At 43.7% G+C, this 27,795-nt stretch overlaps 1 protein-coding gene across 1 annotated transcript in view; it reads left to right on the top strand.

The window, feature by feature from the left end:
- Window positions 1–10,021: 10,021 nt before the first annotated feature.
- The window catches only part of CCDC122 (coiled-coil domain containing 122), a 34,141-nt gene continuing 16,367 nt past the window's right edge, over window positions 10,022–27,795 (top strand). The window contains exons 1-2 of the mRNA XM_069759866.1: window positions 10,022–10,306; window positions 23,469–23,867. Of these exons, the coding sequence (XP_069615967.1) occupies window positions 10,022–10,306; window positions 23,469–23,867 (684 nt within the window). The remainder of the gene's footprint in view (window positions 10,307–23,468; window positions 23,868–27,795) is intronic.

A 27,795-nucleotide genomic window follows, 5' to 3' on the forward strand; every position in this document is an offset into this window, starting at 1 on the left:
GGATTTCCTTAAGGACACCAAGTTGATGGTGAAATGGACTACTGACACAGAGGTGGCATTTCAGGAGCTTAAGTGAGCTCTGTGAAAGCATCTGATTCTGGTTGCATCGGACTTTAGCAAAGAATATGTGGTCCAGATGGATGCTTCAGAAGTTCGGTTGGAGCTGTGCTGTCTCATGAAATAAATGGAGAAGAGCATCCCATCCTGAATCTGAGCAGGAAACCCTCTTCTTGCAAGAACTATGTGATTGTTGAGAAGGATTGCTTAGCCATAAAGTGGGCCGTGGATACATTGAAATATTACCTACTAGGCAGAAAGTTCAAACTAGTGTCAGACCATGACACTCTGAGGGCAAGAATGCCAGGGTGACTAGGTGGTACTTAGCCCTTCAAGATTTCACTTTCCATGTAGAGCATAGACCAGGCAAGTTACATGGTAACGCAGTTGGTCTCTCCCAAATCCCATTTGGTGTCTGAAGGTGCCAAAACCCTCAGCTTTGGGCAGGGGGATATGTGACAGTGTCACTGGCACTGTATGTGAGGGCTGCTATGTGTCACGGTGGTTGCTTTCTTCCATAACCTAGAAACCTATAAGTTTCTCTTCAGCATGCGATGTGATGAAGGACTTAATCAGCCATGTTACTGGACAGGTTTGTAGGTGAGTAGGCAAGAGATGGGTGGGACGCCTATTCACCATATCTCCACCTCAAGGGTGTGGCTGGGATGTTAAAAGTACAGCCACTGTTTTTATTTCTCTGTGTTGTTGTTTGGAGAGGAGAGACTCCAAATGTGGCTCCAGGTGGAGCTGAAGACACATGCTGGTCTGAGTGGGTGAACCCCTCAGACATATGGACTTTGCTATATGCTATCTTTTTTGTTTTGCCGTTATGCCAGAAGGGCCATGTTTACTTTGCTGAACCCTGCTATGGTTTATGCTGTTACATAATAAACCAGTAGGTATTTTGCCACATTTATTTTGAAATTTAAAAACTACAAAAAGGAAAATGGGCTGATGCAAACATTTGGGCACCCTTGGAGATTTGTGTGCTCAGATACCATTGACCAATGTTCCAGACCTTCAGTCTGTTAGGGTTATGGCTTGTTCACCATCATCGTTAGGAAAGGAACGGGTGATAAAAATTTCCCAGCTTTATAAAAAGCCAGCCTTCTCTAACCTCTAGCATCCACTGATTATTCTAAGCAGCTGCTTAGCACTCTGAAAATTAAAATGGTGGAGGCTGTTGTGAATTCTGTGGCCAAGCTCCCTCCTGTGGTCGTGAGTGGTACTTCGGCTGGTTCTGTCTATGATCTTCCTTTGGTGGATGAGAGTGGTACTGCGGCTTCTGAGTTTCCTTCCTCAGGTGATGAGGTTAAGTCGTTAGGTGCTGCTCTATTTAACTCCACCTGGTGCTTTGATCCTGGCCTCCAGTTAATGTTCTAGTATTGGTCTTGCTTCCTCCTGGATCGTTCCTGTGGCCTCTCTATCCTGCATTAGCTAAGTTCTGCTTGTGTTATTTTTGTTTGCTATATTTTCTGTCCAGCTTGCTATATTGGTTTTTCTTGCTTGCTGGAAGCTCTGAGACGCAGAGGGAGCACCTCCGTACCGTTAGTCGGTGTGGAGGGTCTTTTTGCCCCTCTGCGTGGTTGTTTGTAGGTTTTTGTGTTGACCGCAAAGCTATCTTTCCTATCCTCGGTCTATTCAGTAAGTCGGGCCTCACTTTGCTAAATCTATTTCATCTCTGTGTTTGTATTTTCATCTTTACTCACAGTCATTATATGTGGGGGGCTGCCTTTTCCTTTGGGGAATTTCTCTGAGGCAAGGTAGGCTTATTTTTCTATCTTTAGGGCTAGTTAGTTTCTCAGGCTGTGCCGAGTTGCATAGGGAGCGTTAGGCGAAATCACGGCTACCTCTAGTGTGGTGTGATAGGATTAGGGATTGCGGTCAGCAGAGTTCCCACGTCTCAGAGCTCGTCCTATGTTTTTGGTAATTATCAGGTCACTTTGTGTGCTCTGAACTTCAAGGTCCATTGTGGTTCTGAATTACCTGTTCATAACAATACTGGAGGCCCAAAGTACTAATGCTTCTCAATAGAGGGAAAAGAGAAGTTCTGAGACCATTTTTTTTTCTTTGCACTGTGTTCTGTCTTTCTTTTCCCCTTTACATCAGGGTGGTTCAGAACACAGGTGTGGACATGGACATTCAGGGTCTGTTCTCTTTGATGGATAATCTCGCTATAAATGTACAAAATATTCAAGATTTAGTGGTTCAGAATCCTATGTTAGAACCTAAAATTCCTATTCCTGAGTTATTTTCTGGAGATAGAACTAAGTTTTTGAATTTTAAAAATAATTGTAAACTATTTCTGGCTTTGAAACCCCGCTCCTCTGGTGACCCAGTTCAACAAGTTAAGATCATTATTTCTTTATTACGTGGCGATCCTCAAGACTGGGCATTTTCCCTTGCGCCAGGAGATCCTGCATTATGTAATATTGATGCGTTTTTCCTGGCGCTCGGATTGCTGTACGATGAACCTAATTCAGTGGATCAGGCAGAGAAAAATTTGCTGGCTCTGTGTCAGGGTCAGGATGAGATAGAGATTTATTGTCAGAAGTTTAGAAAGTGGTCCATGCTCACTCAATAGAATGAATGTGCGCTGGCAGCTATTTTCAGAAAGGGTCTCTCTGAAGCCCTTAAGGATGTCATGGTGGAATTTCCTATGCCTGCTGGTCTGAATGAGTCTATGTCTTTGGCCATTCAGATCGGTCGACGCTTGCGTGAGAGTAAATCTGTGCACCATTTGGCGGTATTATCTGAGCATAAACCTGAGCCTATGCAGTGCGATAGGACTTTGACCAGAGCTGAAAGGCAAGAACACAGACGTCAGAATGGGCTGTGTTTCTACTGTGGTGATTCCACTCATGCTATCTCCGATTGTCCTAAGCGCACTAAGCGGTTCGCTAGGTCTGCCACCATTGGTACGGTACAGTCGAAATTTCTTTTGTCCGTTACTTTGATCTGCTCTTTGTCTTCCTATTCTGTCATGGCATTTGTGGAATCAGGCGCTGCCCTGATTTTGATGGACTTGGAGTTTGCCAGGCGCTGTGGGTTTGTCTTGGAGCCCTTGCAGTGTCCTATTCCATTGAGAGGAATTGATGCTACGCCTTTGGCCAAGAATAAGCCTCAGTATTGGACCCAGCTGACCATGTGCATGGCTCCTGCGCACCAGGAGGATATTCGCTTTCTGGTGTTGCATAATCTGCATGATGTGGTCGTGTTGGGGTTGCCATGGCTACAAGTCCATAACCCAGTATTAGATTGGAAATCAATGTCTGTGTCCAGCTGGGGTTGTCAGGGGGTACATGGTGATGTTCCATTTCTGTCTATCTCATCATCCACCCCTTCTGAGGTCCCAGAGTTCTTGTCTGATTACCGGGATGTATTCGATGAGCCCAAGTCCAATGCCCTACCTCCGCATAGGGATTGTGATTGTGCTATCGATTTGATTCCTGGTAGTAAGTTTCCTAAAGGTCGACTGTTTAATTTATCTGTACCTGAGCACGCCGCTATGCGGAGTTACGTGAAGTAGTCTTTGGAGAAGAGTCATATTCGCCCTTCATCATCACCATTGGGAGCTGGGTTCTTTTTTGTGGCCAAGAAGGATGGTTCGCTGAGACCTTGTATTGATTACCGCCTTCTAAATAAAATTACGGTCAAATTTCAGTACCCCTTGCCGCTGCTGTCTGATTTGTTTGCTCGGATTAAGGGGGCTAGTTGGTTCACCAAAATAGATCTTCGTGGTGCATATAATCTTGTGCGTATTAAATGGGGCGATGAATGGAAAACAGCATTTAATACGCCCGAAGGCCATTTTGAGTACCTGGTTATGCCATTCGGGCTTTCTAATGCTCCATCAGTGTTTCAGTCCTTTATGCATGACATCTTCTGAGAGTACCTGGATAAATTCCTGATTGTATACTTGGATGATATTTTGGTCTTCTCGGATGATTGGGAGTCTCATGTGAAGCAGGTCAGAATGGTGTTCCAGGTTCTGCGTGCTAATTCTTTGTTTGTGAAGGGGTCAAAGTGTCTCTTTGGTGTTCAGAAGGTTTCATTTTTGGGGTTCATTTTTTCTCCTTCTACTATCGAGATGGACCCTGTTAAAGTTCAGGCCATTTATGATTGGACTCAGCCAACATCTCTGAAGAGTCTGCAGAAGTTCCTGGGCTTTGCTAATTTTTATCGTCGCTTCATCAATAATTTTTCTAGCATTGCTAAACCGTTGACTGATTTAACCAAGAAGGGTGCTGATGTGGTCAATTGGTCTTCTGCTGCTGTGGAAGCTTTTCAGGAGTTGAAGCGTCGTTTTTCTTCTGCCCCTGTGTTGTGCCAACCAGATGTTTCGCTTCCGTTCCAGGTCGAGGTTGATGCTTCTGAAATTGGAGCAGGGGCTGTTTTGTCGCAGAGAAGTTCTGATTGCTCGGTGATGAAACCATGCGCCTTCTTTTCCAGGAAATTTTCGCCTGCTGAGCGAAATTATGATGTTGGCAATCTTGAGTTGCTAGCCATGAAGTGGGCATTCGAGGAGTGACGTCATTGGCTTGAAGGAGCTAAGCATCGCGTGGTGGTCTTGACTGATCACAAGAACTTGACTTATCTCGAGTCTGCCAAACGGTTGAATCCTAGACAGGCTTGTTGGTCGCTGTTTTTCTCCCGTTTTGACTTTGTGGTTTCGTACCTTCCGGGCTCTAAAAATGTGAAGGCGGATGCCCTGTCTAGGAGTTTTGTGCCCGATTCTCCGGGTTTGCCTGAGCCGGTGGGTATTCTCAAAGAGGGGGTAATTTTGTCTGCCATCTCCCCTGATTTGCGGCGGGTGCTGCAAAAATTTCAGGCTAATAGACCTGACCGTTGCCCAGCGGAGAAACTGTTTGTCCCTGATAGGTGGACGAATAAAGTTATCTCTGAGGTTCATTGTTCGGTGTTGGCTGGTCATCCTGGAATCTTTGGTACCAGAGATTTGGTGGCTAGATCCTTTTGGCGGCCGTCTCTGTCGCGGGATGTGCGTTCTTTTGTGCAGTCCTGTGGGATTTGTGCTCGGGCTAAGCCCTGCTGTTCTCGTGCCAGTGGGTTGCTTTTGCCCTTGCCGGTCCCAAAGAGGCCTTGGACACATATCTCTATGGATTTTATTTCGGATCTCCCCGTCTCTCAAAGAATGTCGGTCATTTGGGTGGTTTGTGATCGCTTCTCTAAGATGGTCCATTTGGTGCCCTTGTCTAAATTGCCTTCCTCCTCTGATTTGGTGCCATTGTTTTTCCAGCATGTGGTTCGTTTACATGGCATTCCGGAGAACATCGTTTCTGACAGAGGTTCCCAGTTTGTTTTGAGGTTTTGGCGAGCCTTTTGTGCTAGAATGGGCATTGATTTGTCTTTTTCCTCGGCTTTCCATCCTCAGACAAATGGCCAGACTGAACGAACCAATCAGACCTTGGAAACATATCTGAGATGTTTTGTTTCTGCTGATCAGGAAGATTGGGTGTCATTTTTGCCTTTGGCTGAGTTCGCCCTTAATAATCGGGCCAGCTCGGCTACTTTGGTTTTGCCGTTTTTCTGCAATTCTGGGTTCCACCCTCGTTTCTCTTCAGGGCAGGTTGAGTCTTCGGACTGTCCTGGTGTGGATACTGTGGTGGATAGGTTGCAGCAGATTTGGACTCATGTAGTGGACAATTTGACTTTGTCCCAGGAGAAGGCTCAATGTTTCGCTAACCGCAGGCGCTGTGTGGGTCCCCGACTTCGTGTTGGGGATTTGGTTTGGTTGTCATCTCGTTATATTCCTATGAAGGTTTCCTCTCCTAAATTTAAGCCTCGTTTCATTGGTCCATATAGGATTTCTGAGGTTCTTAATCCTGTGTCTTTTCGTTTGACTCTTCCAGCTTCTTTTTCCATCCATAACGTGTTCAATAGGTCATTGTTGCGGAGATACATGGCACCTGTGGTTCCATCTATTGATCCTCCTGCTCCGGTTTTGGTTGAAGGGGAATTGGAGTATATAGTGGAGAAGATTTTGGATTCTCGTGTTTCGAGACGGAAACTCCAGTATCTGGTTAAGTGGAAGGGTTATGGTCAGGAAGATAATTCCTGGGTCTTTGCCTCTGATGTCCATGCTGCCGATCTGGTTCGTGCCTTTCATGTGGCTCATCCTGGTCGTCCTGGGGGCTCTGGTGAGGGTTCGGTGACCCCTCCTCAAGGGGGGGTACTGTTGTGAATTCTGTGGCCAAGCTCCCTCCTGTGGTCGTGAGTGGTACTTCGGCTGGTTCTGTCTATGAGCTTCCTTTGGTGGATGAGAGTGGTACTGCGGCTTCTGAGTTTCCTTCCTCAGGTGATGAGGTTAAGTCGTTAGGTGCTGCTCTATTTAACTCCACCTGGTGCTTTGATCCTGGCCTCCAGTCAATGTTCTAGTATTGGTCTTGCTTCCTCCTGGATCGTTCCTGTGGCCTCTCTATCCTGCATTAGCTAAGTTCTGCTTGTGTTATTTTTGTTTGCTATATTTCTGTCCAGCTTGCTATATTGGTTTTTCTTGCTTGCTGGAAGCTCTGAGACGCAGAGGGAGCACCTCCTCCTGTTTCCTCCTGGATCGTTCCTGTGGCCTGCTGCTCTGCATAGCTAAGTTCTGCTTTGCTATTTTTGTTTGCTGTTTTTTCTGTCCAGCTTGTCTTTTTGTTTTTTTCCTGCTTGCTGGAAGCTCTGGGACGCAGAGGGTGTACCTCCGTGCCGTTAGTCGGTGCGGAGGGTCTTTTTGCCCCTCTGCGTGGTTGTTTGTAGGTTTTTGTGTTGACCGCAAAGCTATCTTTCCTATCCTCGGTCTATTCAGTAAGTCGGGCCTCACTTTGCTAATTCTATTTCATCTCTGTGTTTGTATTTTCATCTTTACTCACAGTCATTATATGTGGGGGGCTGCCTTTTCCTTTGGGGAATTTCTCTGAGGCAAGGTAGGCTTATTTTTCTATCTTTAGGGCTAGTTAGTTTCTCAGGCTGTGCCGAGTTGCATAGGGAGCGTTAGGCGCAATCACGGCTACCTCTAGTGTGGTGTGATAGGATTAGGGATTGCGGTCAGCAGAGTTCCCACGTCTCAGAGCTCGTCCTATGTTTTTGGTAATTGTCAGGTCACTTTGTGTGCTCTGAACTTCAAGGTCCATTGTGGTTCTGAATTACCTGTTCATAACAGGAGGCCCACAAAGCAGAAGAAGGCTATAAGAAGATATCAAAGCTTTTTCAAGTTACCCTTACCTCAGTTTGAAATGTAATTAAGAAATCATAGTTAATACGAATAGTGGAGGTCAACATACGGTCTGGAAGACCAAGCAAAATTTCAGTGAGTGCTGCTCTTAGAATTGCTAAAGAGAAAAAACAGAAACCCCGCTTGACTGCAAAAGACCTTCAGAAACATTTAGCAGACTCTGGAGTTGTGGTATATAGTTCTACTGGTCAGAGACACTGCACAAATATGCAAAAAAAAAGGATAGGGACGCGCATGAGCAGGACCAGTGGAGCAATAGACTGTGGGTGAAGCTGTGTAGCCACTAACCTTAGGAGGTTATGCACCTCTGCATAACCTCAGTGTGTGCATGAAGGATGATGGTACATCCAAGGGGTAGATGGCTGACAGCTTAGAGTGGTGGTGATTCGCTGTGGTAGCCAGGCAGGTATTCAGTGTTTCCAGCTGAAGGGAGATTCTCTGTGCAATGCCTGGAAGGACCGTGGTGCATGCTGGGAGTCACGTGACCGTAGGTCTTTGCGAAGATCCTGTCTGTGAGGCGCCTGTGAGAGCAGCTCCTGCCGCGCACCCTCAGGGAGGGAGAATAGCAGGTATAGGAAACAAAATTGTGGTCTGGTGAGGAGCGTTGAGTTGAAAATGGTGGAAGCAATAAAAATATATATATTTTTAAAAGTGCAGACCTTTATTGAAAGATAATCCACAACATGTTTCAACGGCGTTCTGCCATCTTCATCAGGTGGCACTGACAAGCCACCTCCCTGCATCACCCGAAAGGACCCCATGGCCATCTTGGATCAAGGGGTTTGCAGGGAGGAGACCCTTGGAGCAACGCAATCACATCACGTTCTGAGGGTCTCAGGGAAGCACGCATGGAGCCCCTCCCTGCGCGATGCTTCTCTATGCCACCGGAAGGATGGGATCTTGTTTGATCACAGTGTTCCAGGGGTTAAAGTGCTGGGAACGGTCCGTGACTGTTCCTGGCACTTAGCCCCGGGTGTCAGCTGTGATAGTCAGCTGACACCCGGCCGCAATCGGCCACGCTTCCCCCTGTGAGAGTGGCTGATCGCGTATGACGTACTATCCCGTCCATAGGAATTAAGTCCCAGGTCACATGGATGGGATAGTACGTCCGATGGCAGAAAGGGGTTAATGTACACTCTGCACCCCATCTTGACTGGAAAAAAACCCAAATGTAATAATTTCTGCAAATTTATTAAAAAAGAAAAACTTAAATATCACATGGTCATAAGTATTCAGACCCTTTGCTCAGTATTGAGTAGAAGCACCCTTTTGAGCTAGTACAGCCATGAGTCTTCTTGGGAATGATGCAACAAGTTTTTCACACCTGGATTTGTGGATCCTCTGCCATTCTTCATTAAAGATCCTCTCCAGTTCCATCAGGTTGGCTGGTGAACGTTACAGGGGGTAACGGTCGCCGGTGCATTAGGGCGGGCTATAGACGTGCTAGGTCTACCCGGAGAGAGGATTTATTGACACAATCCAGGAGGACTTATCAGAAGGGTGATTCAGAGATTAGATTTATCTCTACCTCCAATTGTCGCTGGGATCGGATCCGTGAGATATTGACCGTTTGTGCGCACTGATGGCGTTCTAGCGACTCATTTGTCTCCACTCCCACGTATGACACATCGTAGGAGGAGGAATCTTAGAGATAATCTTGTAAAGAGCCATTATGTGGCCAAACAACAAAAAACCTTTTTTTTTTTACCGGGGGGGGGGGAGGGGGGGGGGCTCTGTTGGGCTCTGTTTCATGGAGATTGTTTTGGTTGCCTTGGACTATCTTTGTTCATCCAGTTGCCCCCACAGACGCAGAGGATATCTCGTCCTTATGATGCCTTATGATGTCCCTTTTTAAACATCCACCATTATTATTGTATATTTGTGTTGTTCATATTATTGAGATTTTGAACAACTCTGCACTTTATTTATTTTATTGTCACTATATGCACTTTGCACTTTTGGCCTGCATTACATGTTATGCACTTTAATGAATATGATGTATATTCATATTTATATTTATATTATTTTGTGGCTTGTTTTGTACTGGCCCAGTCACATTACACTTATCATGTTTTTCACTTATTTGCACAGTCCTTTGGGGGCACTGAATGAGCGCTATTATCTGCTACCTTTTGTTCAATGTCGGCGTCTTTGGTCTTCAGTAAGATGGCCGCTGACGGAGCGCACGCGCATTTTGGACCTATTAGGTTTCCGGCTCCCCAGCGGTTGACAGTAGTAGCTGTGTGCGCATGTCACATTGATGTCAATCGGCGGATTTCCAAAAGTGCAATAATGGAGGTGGTGGGGAGGAGGAAATGATGGAGGTGGAGGAATGGGCAATGATGGGGTGGTGGGGAAAAAACAATGATGGTGGTGGAAAGGACAATGATGGCCATGGTGAAAAGGGCAATAATGGGGGTGGTGGGGAGCAGGAATTGATAGAGTTGGTGGAATGGGCAATGATGGGGACAAGGCAATGATTGTGGTGGTAGAAAAGGGCAATGATGGGGATGGTGGGGGAGGAGGAAATGATGGAGGTGGTGGAATGGGCAATGGTGGGGGAAAAGGCAATGATGGTGGCAGTGGAAAGGACAATGATGTGGGTGGTGGGGAAGCAGGCAATGATGGAGGTGGTGGGGGAGAGGAGAAGGCAATGATGGTCATGGTGGTAATGGCAATGATGGGGGTGGTGGGGGAGAAGTCACTGATGGGGTGATGGAGAAGGCCATGATGGGGTGGTTGGGAAAAGACAATGATGGTGGTGGTGGAAAGGACAATGATGGTAGTGGTGAAAAGGGCTATAATGGAGGTGGTGGGGAGGAGGAAATGATGGAGGTGGAGAAATGGGCAATGATGGGGATGGTGGGGGGAAAAGACAATGTTGGTGGTAGTGGAAATAACAATGATGGTGGAAAGGGCAATGATGGGGGTGGTGGGGGAGGAGGAAATTATGGAGGTGGTGGAATGGGCAATGATGTAGTGGGGGTGAAAGCAATGATAGAGGTGATGGAAAAGGCAATGATGGGGGTGGTGGGGGAGAAGGCAATGATGTAGTGTTATTATGTATAACACCATCCTTATATCACGATCCATGTTTGGATCTGTGGCAGATCTGGTTTCCCTCAGTTTTAAACCTTTTTTCCTTTCTGGTCATTGGGGGTTAATGCAGTTTTCTCCCCCCGGTGGCCGCTGGTGTTATTGCATTGCATTGCTGCTGGGTCAGCTGATGTTTGTGACCACTCCCACCATCCTTTATAAGGTCACCTGGTGCTTCAGCTGACTGTTGGTTATACAGGTCCTTTGGATACCAACCTTGCTGGAATAGGAGCTTGCTGAGTGCTGTTGTTCTACAGCTGAATACTTATTCCTGGAGCCTTACTCTGCTGTGCGGTGCATTGCAGCAGAGAAAGCTAAGTGAGGTGTTATTGTCTCCTTGTCCCTTTGTAGTTTGTGCATTCACCTTTTGGTATTGTGTTCCCCTCACTCTCATATTGTTTATTCCTGTTTATTTGCTTTGTGGTGCTGTTTACACTGTTCACCTCCTGGGGTGGGGGTTGGGGGTTTAGTTCAGGGTTTAACAGGAGACAGGGACAGGTCGGTGACTTGGGCCTCCCTACCTTCAAGGGTACCTCCAAGTTAAGGAAAGACAGGGCTTCCCCTAGCCTGAGTGGCAGTTCAGGGGCCCAGATTCCTCATCTCCTGTTTTCCTATTTCTGCCTCGTGACATTATAACCAACCCATTTTTTTTTCTGGTGAGCTATGGCTCAAATGCAGGCCTTTGCCCAACTGCTTCAGACCCTCATCGACGAGTTTAAGGTGCTGCGTGGTGAGGTGGTGCAGCAGATGCCGCAGCTGGTGGGGTTTTGGGCTTTGGCCCAGGTACATGCTCAACCAGAGCCCAAGATATCTCTTCCTGACAGGTTCTCTGGAGGGAGAGATACATTTTTTGGTTTTTCAGGAAGCCTGTAAACTATACTTCAGGCTCCGCCCTCGTTCATCAGGGAGTGAGTAACAGCGTGTGAGGATTATAACCTCCCTTCTTAAGGGTGATCCTCAATCCTGGGCTTTCTCCCTGCCGGCCAGTTCTCCATCTTTACGGTCGGTGGACGAGTTTTTTGCGGCCTTGGCGCTTGTGTATGGGGCCCCTGATGGCGTCTCCCTGGCAGAGTCCCGACTGCGTAAAATCAAGCAGGGGGCTTGGCCGGCTGAGGATTACTGCTCGGAGTTTTGGAGTTGGGCCACTGACACACAGTGGAATGACCCTGCCCTTAGGAGCCATTTTAGGCAGGGTCTGTCTCCAAGGTTGCAGGATGCTCTTGTGCAGTATGCCGCCCCCAGGTCATTGGAGGCCACCATGTCCCTTGCCATCCAGGTAGATAGACGCTTGAGGGAGAGACATACACCTAATGTGTCTCCGGTAGTCCTTGCTAGGGAGGGGGACACACCTGAGCAGGTGGAGGAACCCATGCAGGTGGGAGGAATTGTTTCTCAAATGGGGTTGCCTGCGGTTCACCGTGGTGTGGGGGCATGTTTTTACTGTGGGCAGACTGGTCATTTTATCGGTGTCTGCCCAGCTCGCGCCAAAAAACCTGTACCACCTAAGAAGCCGCATTCCCCTAGTCGTGTGGAGGGAGGCGACCAGGGAGTGTGTATTTCCTCCATATCTTTTCATCAGTGTAACCTGTCAGCTAAAGTAGTGGTTGGTGGGGTAACTGAGTGTATACCGGTGCTTGTGGACAGTGGAGCAGGTGTCAATCTGGTGGATGTTCATTTTGTTCAGACCCATGGCCTGAGGTGTAGAACACTAACAAAACCCCTAAGCGTCCAGGCCATTGACTCCATACCACTCAGCCAGGGGTGGGTGACCCAAGTCGTGGATGATATACACCTGCGTATAGGGACTGATCATGAGGAGTTCCTGTCGTGCTACGTCTTGAGGGGAATACCAACACCCATAGTTTTAGGACTCGCTTGGTTGAAAAAACACAACCCGGTCATAGATTGGCGGTCAAGGGAAGTGGTCAGCTGGGATCAGTCGTGTGAGGGCTGCTGCCCAGGGGCAACTGTCTCTGTCGTCCTTCTACAACATACCCCTTCCTCTCCAGTGGGGGCAGCAGAGATACTGCCAGAGAGTAGGGGCAAGACTCTACCCTCACTACATGCTAACCCGGTGTGTCAGAGACCTCTTAGGTGGAGGGGTCAGAGGAGGGTGGTGGTTCCCTCTGAGCATAATGGGGGTGTGAGTTTGATGACACAGGGGGATGCCTCTGTTGTCAATTCCTCTAGAAATTCTCCATCTTGTGGCAGACGCATGCATGGAAATAAACGTTCAGGTCCGGACCTGCGTGTGAATGAGTATGTATGGGTTTCCACCAAAAACATCAGGTGGCAGTGTGCAACTGGGTCCTGGAGTTCCAGGGTGATTGGGCCATATCGGGTGTCAGCCATTCTCAGCCCAGGGACTTATCAGTTGGAGTTACCCCCAGTTATGCATATACACAACTCATTCCCCAGGTCGGCCCTCTGGAGGTTTGTGGCGCCTCCGGAGCCCTCACTGGTGGCATTTTCATCAGGCCACGTTTGCCGTAAATCTGAGTCAGGTGACTGCCGAGGTGAATGTTGGTGGATCGAGGCATCCTCACCATAGGTTGTTATGTGGTGAGGTCTGATGTTGTGTCCAGAGGCCACTCATTGAAAGGGGGGTACTGTCACGATCCATGTTTGGATCTGTGGCAGATCTGGTTTACCTCAGATTTAAACCTTTTTCCTTTTTGGTCATTGGGGGTTAATGCAGTTTTCTCCCCCCGGTGGCCGCTGGTGTTATTGCATTGCATTGCTGCTGGGTCAGCTGATGTTTGTGACTACTCCCACCATCCTTTATAAGGTCACCTGGTGCTTCAGCTGACTGTTGGTTATACAGGTCCTTTGGATACCAACCTTGCTGGAATAGGAGCTTGCTGAGTGCTGTTGTTCTACAGCTGAATACTTATTCCTGGAGCCTTACTCTGCTGTGCTGTGCATTGCAGCAGAGAAAGCTAAGTGAGGTGTTATTGTTTCCTTGTCCCTTTGTAGTTTGTGCATTCACCTTTTGGTATTGTGTTCCCCTCACTCTCATATTGTTTATTCCTGTTTATTTGCTTTGTGGTGCTGTTTACACTGTTCACCTCCTGGGGTGGGGGTTGGGGGTTTAGTTCAGGGTTTAACAGGAGACAGGGACAGGTCGGTGACTTGGGCCTCCCTAACTTCAAGGGTACCCCTAAGTTAAGGAAAGACGGGGCTTCCCCTTGCCTGAGTGGCATTTCAGGGGCCCAAATTCCTCATCTCCTGTTTTCCTATTTCTGCTTCGTGACACCTTAGTTACATAATTTCCTCTTTTGTTATATATAACATCGTCTCTTATTACGTACCATCCTCTCTAGTTATTTATGATGCAGAGCCTTATTACAGTTGTGGCCAAAAGTATTGCCACCCCTGCAATTCTGTCAGGTAATACTCAGTTTCTTCTTGAAAATGATTGCAATCACAAATTCTTTGGTATTATTATCTTCATTTAATTTGTCTTAAATGAAAAAACACAAAAGAGAATGAAGCAAAAAGCAAAACATTGATCATTTCACACAAAACTCAAAAAATGGGCCAGACAAAAGTATTGGCACCCTCAGCCTAATACTTGGTTGCACAACCTTTAGCCAAAATAACTGTGACCAACCACTTCCGGTAACCATCAATGAGTTTCTTACAATGCTCTGCTGGAATTTTAGATCATTCTTCTTTGGCAAACTGCTCCAGGTCCCTGATATTTGAAGGGTGCCTTCTCCAAACTGACATTTTTAGATCTCTCCACAGGTGTTCTATGGGATTCAGGTCTGGACTCATTGCTGGCCACCTTAGAAGTCTCCAGTGCTTTTTCTCAAACCATTTTCTAGTGTTTTTTGAAGTGTGTTTTGGGTCATTGTCCTGCTGGAAGACCCATGACCTCTGAGGGAGACCCAGCTTTCTCACACTGGGCCCTACATTATGCTGAAAAATTTGTTGGTAGTCTTCAGACTTCATAATGTTATGCACACGGTCAAGCAGTCCAGTGCCACAGGCAGCAAAGCAACCCCAAAACATCAGGGAACCTCCGCCATGTTTGACTGTAGGGACCGTGTTCTTTTCTTTGAATGCCTCATTTTTTCTCCTGTAAACTCTATGTTGATGCCTTTGCCCAAAAAGCTCTACTTTTGTCTCATCTGACCAGAGAACATTCTTCCAAAACGTTTTAGGCTTTTTCAGGTAAGTTTTGGCAAACTCCAGCCTGGCTTTTTTATGTCTTGGGGTAAGACGTGGGGTCTTCCTGGGTCTCCTACCTTACAGTCCCTTTTCATTCAGACGCCGGATAGTACGGGTTGACACTGTTGTACCCTCGGACTGCAGGGCAGCTTGAACTTGTTTGGATGTTAGTCGAGGTTCTTTATCCAACATCCGCACAATCTTGCGTTGAAATCTCTTGTCAATTTTTATTTTCCGTCCACATCTAGGGAGGTTAGCCACAGTGCCATGGGCTTTAAACTTCTTGATGACACTGTGCACGGTAGACACAGGAACATTCAAGTCTTTGGAGATTGACTTGTAGCCTTGAGATTGCTCATGCTTCCTCACAATTTGGTTTCTCAAGTCCTCAGACAGTTCTTTGGTCTTCTTTCTTTTCTCCATGCTCAATGTGGTACACACAAGGACACAGGACAGAGGTTGAGTCAACTTTAATCCATGTCAACTGGCTGCAAATGTGATTTAGTTATTTCCAACACCTGTTAGGTGCCACCGGTAAGTTGCAGGTGCTTTTATTTACACAAATTAGAGAAGCATCACATGATTTTTTGAACAGTGCCAATACTTTTGTCCACCCCCTTTTTTATGTTTGGTGCGGAATTATATCCAATTTGGCTTTAGGACAATTATTTTTGTGTTTTTTCATTTAAGACAAATTAAATGAAGATAATAATAACAAAAAAATTTTGTTTGCAATCATTTTCAGGAAGAAATTGAGTATTATCTGACAGAATTGCAAGGGTGTCAATACTTTTGGCCACAACTGTATATAGCTTGCTCTGCTGTTATGTACAGTGCTCTCTCTTACATAGTGTATTCTTGTTATTTTTGTTATTCACAGTGCCCTCTTTTATTCCATAGTCCCCCCTCTTGTTAGATGTAACATGACTGCTGATGGAGGAGCCAGTGACCAGACTACCAGTCAATCAGCTCCTCCATTAGAAAGGATGGTTTCCCAAGCTGTATCAGCCATCATTTCATTATAGAGCTAACAAGACAGGATGGTATGTAATAAAAAACAGGGCTCTGTATAACCCAATATGTAAGGGACGGTGCTGTACATAACAAGAGAGGGCACTGTATAATAAGGAACAGGTGGGAGAGGAGGAAATGATGGAGTAGCGAAATGGGCAATAATGGGGATGGTGGGGGGGAAAAGACAATGTTGGTGGTAGTGGAAAGGACAATGATGGTGGAAAGGGCAATGATGGGGGTGGTGGGGGAGGAGGAAATGATGGAGGTGGTGGAATGGGCAATGATGTGGTGGGGGAGAAAGCAATGTAAATCCATCTGAAGGGGTTAAAATATTTTACAGCCAGGAGCTCTGCTAATGCAGCTGTGCTCCTGGCTGTAAACCCCAGCGAATGAAGGTAATGTAAGTCAATGACCTATAGTTACCTTCATTCGTGGTGATGCGCCCCCTGCTGGATGTCCTCATATGACCTCGAGCCTGGGAACTTTTCCCACGCTCCAAGGACATCCAGCAGGGGGCGCATCACCACGAAGGTAACTACAGGTCATTGACCTACATTACCTTCATTCGCTGGGGTTTACAGCCACGAGCAGCGCTGCATTAGCAGAGCTCCTGGCTGTAAAATATTTTAACCCCTTCAGATGGATATACAACGTGGGACTTTACAGATCTACGGAAGGTATGTATATTGTTGGTTTATTATTTTTTATTTGTTACAGAACGAGGGTCTTCAGCCAGTGGAATGGGAAGAGAGTGGCCAAGTGCCAGAATAGGCGCATCTTCCAGATGTGCCTTTTCTGGGGTGGCTGGGGGCAGATGTTTTTAGCCAGGGGGGGCCAATAACCGTGGACTCTCCCCAGGCTATTAAAATCTGCCCTCAGTCACTGGCTTTACCACTCTGGCGGAGAAAATTGCGCGGAAGCCCACGCCAATTTTTTCCGTGATTTAACCCTTAAATTTAAGAGCTAGAGCGCTGAAATTTTGCACATACACACTACTAAGATTAGTAGTGTGGAATATGCAAAAAAAGGGGGATATGACATGGTTTACTGTATGTAGACCATGTCTCATATCATGTCGGGTTTTGGCAGGAGAAATGAAAAGCCGGTAATTGAATTACCGGCTTCTCTGCTATATCGCGCTGAAGTTAATATAAATATATATATATATATATATATATATATATATATATATATAAATATATATATATATATATGTGTGTCTGAATTATATATATATATATATATATATATATATATATATATATATAACGGAACCCGACTTTTCAGTAGAGATTGCCGACCGCCGACCCTATCCCAGAGTGGGATCGGGTCGGGTTTCACGAAACCCGACTTTGCTAAAAGTCGGCGACTTTTGAAAAGTGCCGATCTGTTTCGCTCAACCCTAATAATAACCAATAATTTTCATCTGTTGTCTATTCCATTTGCACAACAGCATGTGAAATGGATTGTCAAACAGTGTTGCTTCCTAATTGGACAGCTTGATTTCACAGAAGTTTGATTTACTTGGAGTTATATTCTGTTGTTTAAGTGTTCCCGTTATTTTTTTAGCTATATATATATATATATATATATATATATATATACACACACACTTTGTGCCTTCTGGGAAAAGCGAAAAGTCTCCCTCAGCAAGAAGATCGTTGGGTACAGCCGGGACCAGCTGCTTGGAAAGCATCACCAAACCAGGGATTCAAGCTTGAGGAGGATAATTTGCATATTCCAGGTGCCTTCTGGGAAAAGCGAAGAGTCTCCCTCAGCAAGAAGATAGTTGGGTACAGCCGGGACCAGCTGCTTGGAAAGCAACACCAAAAATATTTGCCTGTTGGACATTATTGCAAGAAAGCTTGGCTGAGTAGATTACACAAGAAGGAAAACACACAGCAAGTCAGGAGGATCTAGGAGCAACATGGCAGATGTGACAACCTACATGGTGAGCTGCAGCATGTGCTACATGTTCGCAGATCGACCAGAAGAAGAATCCAATTTCACCTGTCAGAAGGGTAGACTAGTGGCCCTTTTAGAAGAAAAGGTGCGGGGTCTGGAAGAAAGAATAGCAACTTTGAAACTCATCAAAGAGAATGAAGACTTCCTAGACAGAACAGAAGCATCTCTACTGGTCACAGAAGGTGAAAAAAGTGTCAGAGAACCTCCAAAAGCAGATGAGTGGAAGCATGTGACCAAAAGAAGCAAGAAGACGATGGAGAAATCACCAACCACACAACTGAAGAACCGATATCAAATCTTTGTAGAGGATGAAGATGGCACACCTAAGGATGAAGCAATACCAGCAAGCAAAAAAGAAAAGGGCACACAGCAACAAGTGACAGCAAAAAGTACAGCCAAGAAGCAACAAAGAGTGGTGGTGGTGGTGGGAGACTCACTACTGAGAGGCACAGAAGCAGCCATCTGCAGACCGGACATAACCGCAAGAGAAGTATGCTGCCTTCCAGGTGCGATGATCAAGGATGTGACCGATAGGATACCAAAGCTCTTCAGCTTCAAGGACGTCCACCCATTTCTTCTGATACATGTTGGCACCAATGACACGGCAAGGAAGGACCTACCGACAATCTGCAAGGACTTTGAAGAGTTGGGGAAGAAAGTAAAGGAACTGGATGCACAGGTAGTTTTTTCTTCTATCCTTCCAGTAGACGGACATGGCACCAAGAGATGGAACAGGATCCTTGATGCGAACAACTGGCTAAGACGATGGTGCAATTACTTGTACGATGGACTCCTCGCCAGAGACGGACTACACCTCAACAAACCTGGGAAACACACATTCGCCAGAAGTCTCGCTACACTCATCAGGAGGGCGTTAAACTAGAAGAAGAGGGGACGGGAAGAAAAACATTAGACTCGAACAAAGAAGAACCAGGAAAACATACTCAGAAGGGAGGTAAGAACATTTCTAAAACAATCCACAGCAAGGAGATTGGAACAAAACAAAATCCTCCAAACTGCATGCTTGCAAACGCCAGAAGCCTGACAAACAAGATGGAAGAACTAGAAGCAGAAATATCTACAGGTAGCTTTGACATAGTGGGAATAACCGAGACATGGTTAGATGAAAGCTATGACTGGGCAGTTAACTTACAGGGTTACAGTCTGTTTAGAAAAGATCGTAAAAATCGGAGAGGAGGAGGGGTTTGTCTCTATGTAAAGTCTTGTCTAAAGTCCACTTTAAGGGAGGATATTAGCGAAGGGAATGAGGATGTCGAGTCCATATGGGTCGAAATTCATGGAGGGAAAAATGGTAACAAAATTCTCATTGGGGTCTGTTACAAACCCCCAAATATAACAGAAATCATGGAAAGTCTACTTCTAAAGCAGATAGATGAAGCTGCAACCCATAATGAGGTCCTGGTTATGGGGGACTTTAACTACCCGGATATTAACTGGGAAACAGAAACCTGTGAAACCCATAAAGTCAACAGGTTTCTGCTAATAACCAAGAAAAATTATCTTTCACAATTGGTGCAGAATCCAACCAGAGGAGCAGCACTTTTAGACCTAGTACTATCTAATAGAACTGACAGAATAACAAATCTGCAGGTGGTCGGGCATCTAGGAAATAGCGACCACAATATTGTACAGTTTCACCTGTCTTTCACTAGGGGGACTTGTCAGGGAGTCACAAAAACACTGAACTTTAGGAAGGCAAAGTTTGACCAGCTTAGAGATGCCCTTAATCTGGTAGACTGGGACAATATCCTCAGAAATAAGAATACAGATAATAAATGGAAAATGTTTAAGAACATCCTAAATAGGCAGTGTAAGCGGTTTATACCTTGTGGGAATAAAAGGACTAGAAATAGGAAAAACCCAATGTGGCTAAACAAAGAAGTAAGACAGGCAATTAACAGTAAAAAGAAAGCATTTGCACTACTAAAGCAGGATGGCACCATTGAAGCTCTAAAAAACTATAGGGAGAAAAATACTTTATCTAAAAAACTAATTCAAGCTGCCAAAAAGGAAACAGAGAAGCACATTGCTAAGGAGAGTAAAACTAATCCCAAACTGTTCTTCAACTATATCAATAGTAAAAGAATAAAAACTGAAAATGTAGGCCCCTTAAAAAATAGTGAGGAAAGAATGGTTGTAGATGACGAGGAAAAAGCTAACATATTAAACACCTTCTTCTCCACGGTATTCACGGTGGAAAATAAAATGCTAGGTGAAATCCCAAGAAACAATGAAAACCCTATATTAAGGGTCACAAATCTAACCCAAGAAGAGGTGCGAAACCGGCTAAATAAGATTAAAATAGATAAATCTCCGGGTCCGGATGGCATACACCCACGAGTACTAAGAGAACTAAGTAATGTAATAGATAAACCATTATTTCTTATTTTTAGGGACTCTATAGCGATGGTGCCAATATTCAAAAAGGGCTCTAAAAGTGAACCTGGAAATTATAGGCCAGTAAGTCTAACCTCTATTGTTGGTAAAATATTTGAAGGGTTTCTGAAGGATGTTATTCTGGATTATCTCAATGAGAAGAACTGTTTAACTCCATATCAGCATGGGTTTATGAGAAATCGCTCCTGTCAAACCAATCTAATCAGTTTTTATGAAGAGGTAAGCTATAGGCTGGACCACGGTGAGTCATTGGACGTGGTATATCTCGATTTTTCCAAAGCGTTTGATACCGTGCCACACAAGAGGTTGGTACACAAAATGAGAATGCTTGGTCTGGGGGAAAATGTGTGTAAATGGGTTAGTAACTGGCTTAGTGATAGAAAGAAGAGGGTGGTTATAAATGGTATAGTCTCTAACTGGGTCGCTGTGACCAGTGGGGTACCGCAGGGGTCGGTATTGGGACCTGTTCTCTTCAACATATTCATTAATGATCTGGTAGAAGGTTTACACAGTAAAATATCGATATTTGCAGATGATACAAAACTATGTAAAGCAGTTAATACAAGAGAAGATAGTATTCTGCTACAGATGGATCTGGATAAGTTGGAAACTTGGGCTGAAAGGTGGCAGATGAGGTTTAACAATGATAAATGTAAGGTTATACACATGGGAAGAAGGAATCAATATCACCATTACACACTGAACGGGAAACCACTGGGTAAATCTGACAGGGAGAAGGACTTGGGGATCCTAGTTAATGATAAACTTACCTGGAGCAGCCAGTGCCAGGCAGCAGCTGCCAAGGCAAACAGGATCATGGGGTGCATTAAGAGAGGTCTGGATACACATGATGAGAGCATTATACTGCCTCTGTACAAATCCCTAGTTAGACCGCACATGGAGTACTGTGTCCAGTTTTGGGCACCGGTGCTCAGGAAGGATATAATGGAACTAGAGAGAGTACAAAGGAGGGCAACAAAATTAATAAAGGGGATGGGAGAACTACAATACCCAGATAGATTAGCGAAATTAGGATTATTTAGTCTAGAAAAAAGACGACTGAGGGGCGATCTAATAACCATGTATAAGTATATAAGGGGACAATACAAATATCTCGCTGAGGATCTGTTTATACCAAGGAAGGTGATGGGCACAAGAGGGCATTCTTTGTGTCTGGAGGAGAGAAGGTTTTTCCACCAACATAGAAGAGGATTCTTTTCTGTTAGGGCGGTAAGAATCTGGAATTGCCTGAGGAGCTGGTGATGGCGAACTCAGTCGAGGGGTTCAAGAGAGGCCTGGATGTCTTCCTGGAGCAGAACAATATTGTATCATACAATTATTAGGTTCTGTAGAAGGACGTACATCTGGGAATTTATTATGATGGAATATAGGCTGAACTGGATGGACAAATGTCTTTTTTCGGCCTTACTAACTATGTTACTATGTAAAAGGAGGGGGGCCTAGACCCATTTCTTGCACAGTGGCCCCAAGCTGTCAGTTTCCGCCCCTACCTTAAATTGTGATTAATTTGCCAGTTTTGCTCAACCATACCCCTCACCCACAAGCTCTGCCCATGTTTCAAAAGTTTGGTGAAGCTGGCTGGACTTGCCATAAAAATGCCAAAAATTGCAATATTTCTGCGCAACTGCTAGTAGCACATAGAGTATATTTTGAAAAATTTCAAAGAGTTAAACACCAGAATTGTGGAACATATGTTTTGCTGAATCTGGCGTTTTGTGTGTATTTTGCGTCCCTAGATTTATTACATTTTTTAGGATGAAATTGTTTTGCAAGGTGCTGGATACATCCAAAACATTTCATTTATTACATCTTCATTATAAAGCTACAAACATTGCAAAATAGTGACGTAGCCATGCTTGTGTACATCTCACCCCAATGTTGTCTTCTTTTCACGTTTTATCCCATATCCTATAGTTATTTCATTACATGTAAGAAGGAAATGCCCCTGAAAACACTTAAGTCAGTTCTTGAACGTACACAAAGTTATGTAACCAGGTCATTTCCCTGTGAATTATTTCCATGTATGGGGAGATGTATGTACATTATGTATCTTATACTGTCAGGAATTTACTGGAGAAACTGGTATTTCTGAAGATCTTGCAGTTCCACTTTGTCACTGCAAGAATGGAAAATGTTTATGCAGTAGGTTACTCATTCATGTGATAGTAGTTCTGCTAACCACTAAACCACTTCAACTAGAAACCATAGCAGAATAGATAAAAACAGTGACAGACTGGTACATGACAGGTACACTTACCTTTATTGATTAAGAAGCTGCCTATCTGCAGAATCCTAGAGCCACCTAGATTTAAAATATACTGAGTATTACTTGAATTTTACATATACACAATTTTATACTGTATAATACACAACTTGTATTGCTCATGGCAAGGAAGTAGATGTTTAATTTTCCTATGTAGCGTGTGTACCTATTAGAAAAATGATATAGGAACCTTATTGGCTCTTGAGTAGTTTTTGCCTTATTTAGATTTTACGTATGTATGTATCATGTACCTTAATTACCACAGATTCTGTTAGTTATTTCAAGCCATATTGGATTATTATTAAATATTTTTAAAGATAAAAACTGACCCATAACAAAGCATTTGAAAAATGTGCATCTGGCTGGTGAGCCTCAATACGTTTTTACAATAACATGTGCTTGATATTTGTACTTTTTACTAACTATCTGAACATATATTTCTTTAGCTATACATTTATTTTTACACATTTTGTGTTACATAGTGATTGGTGCTCGTTCATCATGGGGGTTTCCCCGCTGGCTCACCCACCAATATATCTCTGTGTCTGTTATGTTGCATATATACATGTTTCTTTTTTTTATCTATATTCAATAAAAAAAATTGTATTATTCGTACTAACTTTAGTCTTTGCACTTTTCTTTTTGTGCGAGCTTCCTCTGTGGTGTTGTGTCTACTTTTCTTTTTTGGTTTGTTTCTGTGGTTGTACTTTTGGGACTCTTTACCCTGTCTAGGGATGCAATGTCTGTCTTTTAAAGTTAAAGTATTGGAAAGTCAGATTTCTTCCTTTTCAGTAGATGATAAATGTGCAATGGAGTATTAAGCTTTTGGTCTTCAATGAGTTAATATATTGGGAATATACAGAGGTGAAAGTGTCCCACAGAAAAAAAATTAAAATGGAGCCCATTTTTAGGTAACACAATCTCAACCCTAACCACCTGAGATTACAGGTCTTCGAGCTTGTTTGCTCACTTTTCCATATTTGTTTGTGTTGATTCTCTACACCCCTGATTGCTATCATTTCATGACCTATGTAATGTTTATCACTGCACACGCCCTTCCCAGCCATCAAACTTAGAGGTTCAGCTAACTTTGATTGGACCTCCTTTTCAGGGCATCAGAATTGAGCCATATGAAACACAAGCAATTACTAGTAAGATTACAATTACCTATTGTCCACAAAGAAAATACATAGATTTATATTTAAACTTTTGTTCTAATTTTAGACAGAGATTAATGAACTTGAAACAGAGCTGAAAACTGTTCTATTGGAAACAAAAGAAGTTGAAAGAAAGATTACCGAAGAAGAAAACTTAATTGAAAATTTAACCCAGCAATGTGAAATCCTGGTGACCAAAAACCACTCAATTTATACCGAGAATATCAAGCTTAAATTAGAGGTAGAAATTCAGAAAGAAAATTTGGAATCTACTGTGGCCAGAAACAATGGCTACCGAAAAAGAATTTCAGATAGTATTGATAGGTTTTCAGTGGCAGAAAATACACTACCGTTTATGATTGAGCTTAATAAGAAGCGAACAAGGGTTCAACTATTAAAGAAGCAGAAGGAGGAAATGATCCTTGATTTGCATAATCCTGGAAGCCTTGCTGTAAAACAAGTGCAGGTTGGTAATTAAATTATCTGGAAAGTAATATATGTAGAGTAATGTAGCATATAATGGATGGAAAAACATAATAACATCAATGTTGACAATGAATAAATACACTAAAACATACTGTATAATAAATACTTGTATTCAACCTAAAATAACAACTCTGGAGCATCTTTTCTAAGAGCTCTGCATTGTGCTGTTCGTTTGTTATTCTTTCGAAATTTATGAATAAATTGACAACAGGATGTTGAAACTATGTCCCTATCTCGTACTCTTCCATCTGTTGTGAGTAGGATAATACTTCTTTGACAAGGAGAATGGTAACAACTAGGGTTGATCGAAACGGGTCGTTCATTTTCAAAAGTCGCCGACTTTTGGCAAACCCGATCCGACCCCTGTGCGGGGTTGGCCATGCGGTACGCGACTTTCGCGCCAAAGTCGCGTTTCAATGACGCGAAAAGCGCCATTTCTCAGCCAATGAAGGTAAACGCAGAGTGTGGGCAGCGTGATGACATAGGTCCTGGTCCCCACCATCTTAGAGAAGGGCATTGCAGTGATTGGCTTGCTGTCTGCGGCGTCACAGGGGCTATAAAGGGGCGTTCCCGCCGACCGCCATCTTACTGCTGCTGATCTGAGCTTAGGGAGAGGTTGCTGCCGCTTCGTCAGAAGCAGGGATAGCGTTAGGCAGGGTCCATTAACCACCAAACCGCTTGTGCTGTAGCGATTTCCACTGTCCAACACCACCTTCGGTGTGCAGGGATAGTGGAAGCTACATTTTTTTTTTCTCAGCGCTGTAGCTCATTGGGCTGCCCTAGAAGGCTCCCTGATAGCTGCATTGCTGTGTGTACGCCGCTGTGCAAACCAACTGCTTTTTTCAAAGCACAAATCCTCTTGTTCCTTCCTTTCTGCACAGCTATCTTGTTTGTTTGTCCACACTTTTTATTTAATTTGTGCATCAGTCCACTCCTTATTGCTGCCTGCCATACCTGGCTGAGATTACTGCAGGGAGATAGTAATTGTAGGACAGTTCCTTTTTTTTTGTGGGAGATTAAGATTGACATTTCTGCTAGAGTGCCATCCCTGTCTGTGCCATCTCTCACTCAGTGGGCCATAGAAAGCCTATTTATTTTTTTGCTTGATTTGGGTTCTAAAATCTACCTGAAAAAATCACTACATCAATCAGTGGGAGAAAAATATTGGCCTCAGGGCTTGTGTGCCACTCCTGACTCCTGTGTGCATCATCACTCACTCAGTGGGCCATAGAAAGCCTATTTATTTTTTTGGTTGATTTGGGTTCTAAATTGTACCTGAAAAAATCACTAAATCAATCAGTGGGAGATTAATATTGGCCTTTGGGCTTGTGTGCCAGTCCTAAGCGTGCCATCTGTCTCTCAAATAGTGGGCCATAGAAAGCCTATTTATTTTTTTTTTTATTGGGTTTATAAATTCTCCCTGAAAAAAAAAAGGGAGATTAATATTGGCCTTTGGGCTTGTGTGCCAGTCCTAAGCGTACCATCTCTCTCTCTCAGATAGTGGGCCATAGAAAGCCTATTTATTTATTTTTTTATTGGGTCTATAAATTTTCCCTGAAAAAAAAAAAAAAAAAGTGGGAGATTAATATTGGCCACTGGGCTTGTGTGCCAGTCCTGAGCGTGCCATCTCTCTCACAAATAGTGGGCCATAGAAAGCCTATTTATTTTTTTTTTTTTGGTTTTATAAATTCTCCCTGAAAAAAAAAAAAGGGAGATTAATATTGGCCTTTGGGCTTGTGTGCCAGTCCTAAACGTGCCATCTCTCTCTCTGAGATAGTGAGCCATAGAAAGCCTATTTATTTTTTTGGCTGATTTGGGTTCTAAATTCTACCTGAAAAAATCAATAAATCAATCAGTGGGAGATAAATATTGGCCTCTGGGCTTGTGTGCCACTCCTGACTCCTGTGTGCGTCATCTCTCACTCAGTGGGCCATAGAAAGCCTATTTTTTGTTTTATTTGTTTTCTAAATTCTCCCTGAAAAAATCATTTTATTTTATTTGGTTTCTAAATTCTTCCTGAAAAAATCATTTTATTTTATTTTGTTTTGTTTCTAAAGTCTCCCTGAAAAAAAAAAAAATCAGTGGGAGATTAATATTGCCCTTTCTGCTTGTGTGCCAGTCTTGACTCCTGGGTGTGCCATCTCTCGCTCTCAGATAGTGGGCCATAGAAAGCCTATTTATTTTTTTGGTTGATTTGGGTTCTAAATTCTACCTGAAAAAAATCAATAAATCAATCAGTGGGAGATAAATATTGGCCTCTGGGCTTGTGTGCCACTCCTGACTCCTGTGTGCGTCATCTCTCACTCAGTGGGCCATAGAAAGCCTATTTTTTGTTTTATTTGTTTTCTAAATTCTCCCTAAAAAAATCATTTTATTTTATTTTGTTTTGTTTCTAAAGTCTCCCTGAAAAAAAAAAAAAAATCAGTTGGAGATTAATATTGCCCTTTCTGCTTGTGTGCCAGTCTTGACTCCTGGGTGTGCCATCTCTCTCTCTCTCTCCAATTGTGGGCCATAGAAAGCCTATTATTTTTTTTGCTTGATTTGAGTTCCAAAATCTACCTGACAAAATCACTACATCAATCATTGGGAGAAAAATATTGGCCTCTGGGCTTGTGTGCCACTCCTGACTCCTGTGTGTGGCATCTCTCACTCAGTGGGGCATAGAAAGCCTTTTTTTTTTTTTTATTTGGTTTCTAAATTGTCATTGGAAAAATAATTTTATGTTATTTGGTTTCTAAATTCTTCCTGAAAAAATCATTTTATTTTATTTTGTTTCTAAAGTCTCCCTGAAAAATTTTTTTGTTGTGGTCTCACCCACCTGTAAAGGGGTAGCTAAATCATACTGAAGTTATAGCTCACCGTGTAAGTTGTGTGACAGCAACAAATACCGTTAGTTTGGTTACGTTTTTAAAACAATGAGGAAGTCTGGTGGAAGAGGTCGTGGCCGGGGGCGTTCATTGTCAGCTGGTAATGAGGGTAGTGGTAGTGGTGGAGCATCAGGTGGTCGTGGGAAAAAAAATATTGCACCTAAGTCTGGAGCTGTGGAGCCAGGTTCGTCGTCTGGCTACACAAGGCCTCGAACGCTCCCTTTTCTGGGAGTAGGAAAACCGCTTTTAAAGCCGGAGCAGCAAGAGCAAGTTTTGGCTTATCTTGCTGACTCAGCCTCTAGCTCTTTTGCCTCCTCTCGTGAAACTGGTAAATGTAAAAGCAGCGCGTCGTTAGTGGATGTTCACGGTCAGGGACAAGTCGCTTCCTTGTCCTCTTCAGCAAAAACAACAACAGAGAAGAATGCAGCAGGCGACACAACGGGTTACTCCATGGAGCTCTTTACACATACCGTCCCTGGCTTAGAAAGTGAAGCAGTTAACAGTCCATGCCCATTACAAGTTGAATCTGACATGGAGTGCACTGATGCACAGCCACAGCCAGACTACTATGCTGGTCCTTTGACTCAGACCACAACATTGCCCTCGCAGGGTAATGATCAAGAATCAGACCCTGATGAGACTATAACCAGACAGAGAACACACAACCGAACAAATGCCCAAAAATAAATTAAATTCAAAATAAATTTATTTATACAAAAATATATACCAATTGGTAGGGGGAAAAGAAACCAAAAGAGAGGCACAACAACAAGGAGACAGGGCAACATACAATCCTGCACTGGTAGAATAATGGCGGAAGAAAAAATATATAATAAATATAAAGCCAACCACAGAATTGAATGATTATATATATATATATATATATATATATATATATATATATATACACAAAAATATGTAGAAAAAAAATATATATATAATTATAAAAAGATATGTATATATATATATATGTATGTTATATGACCGCACTCAACAAAATAATGAAAAAATGAAAAAATAAATGAATGAAAAAATGGGTGG

The sequence above is a fragment of the Ranitomeya imitator genome, chromosome 3 (assembly GCF_032444005.1).
Source record: "Ranitomeya imitator isolate aRanImi1 chromosome 3, aRanImi1.pri, whole genome shotgun sequence".
Classification (NCBI taxonomy): domain Eukaryota; kingdom Metazoa; phylum Chordata; class Amphibia; order Anura; family Dendrobatidae; genus Ranitomeya; species Ranitomeya imitator.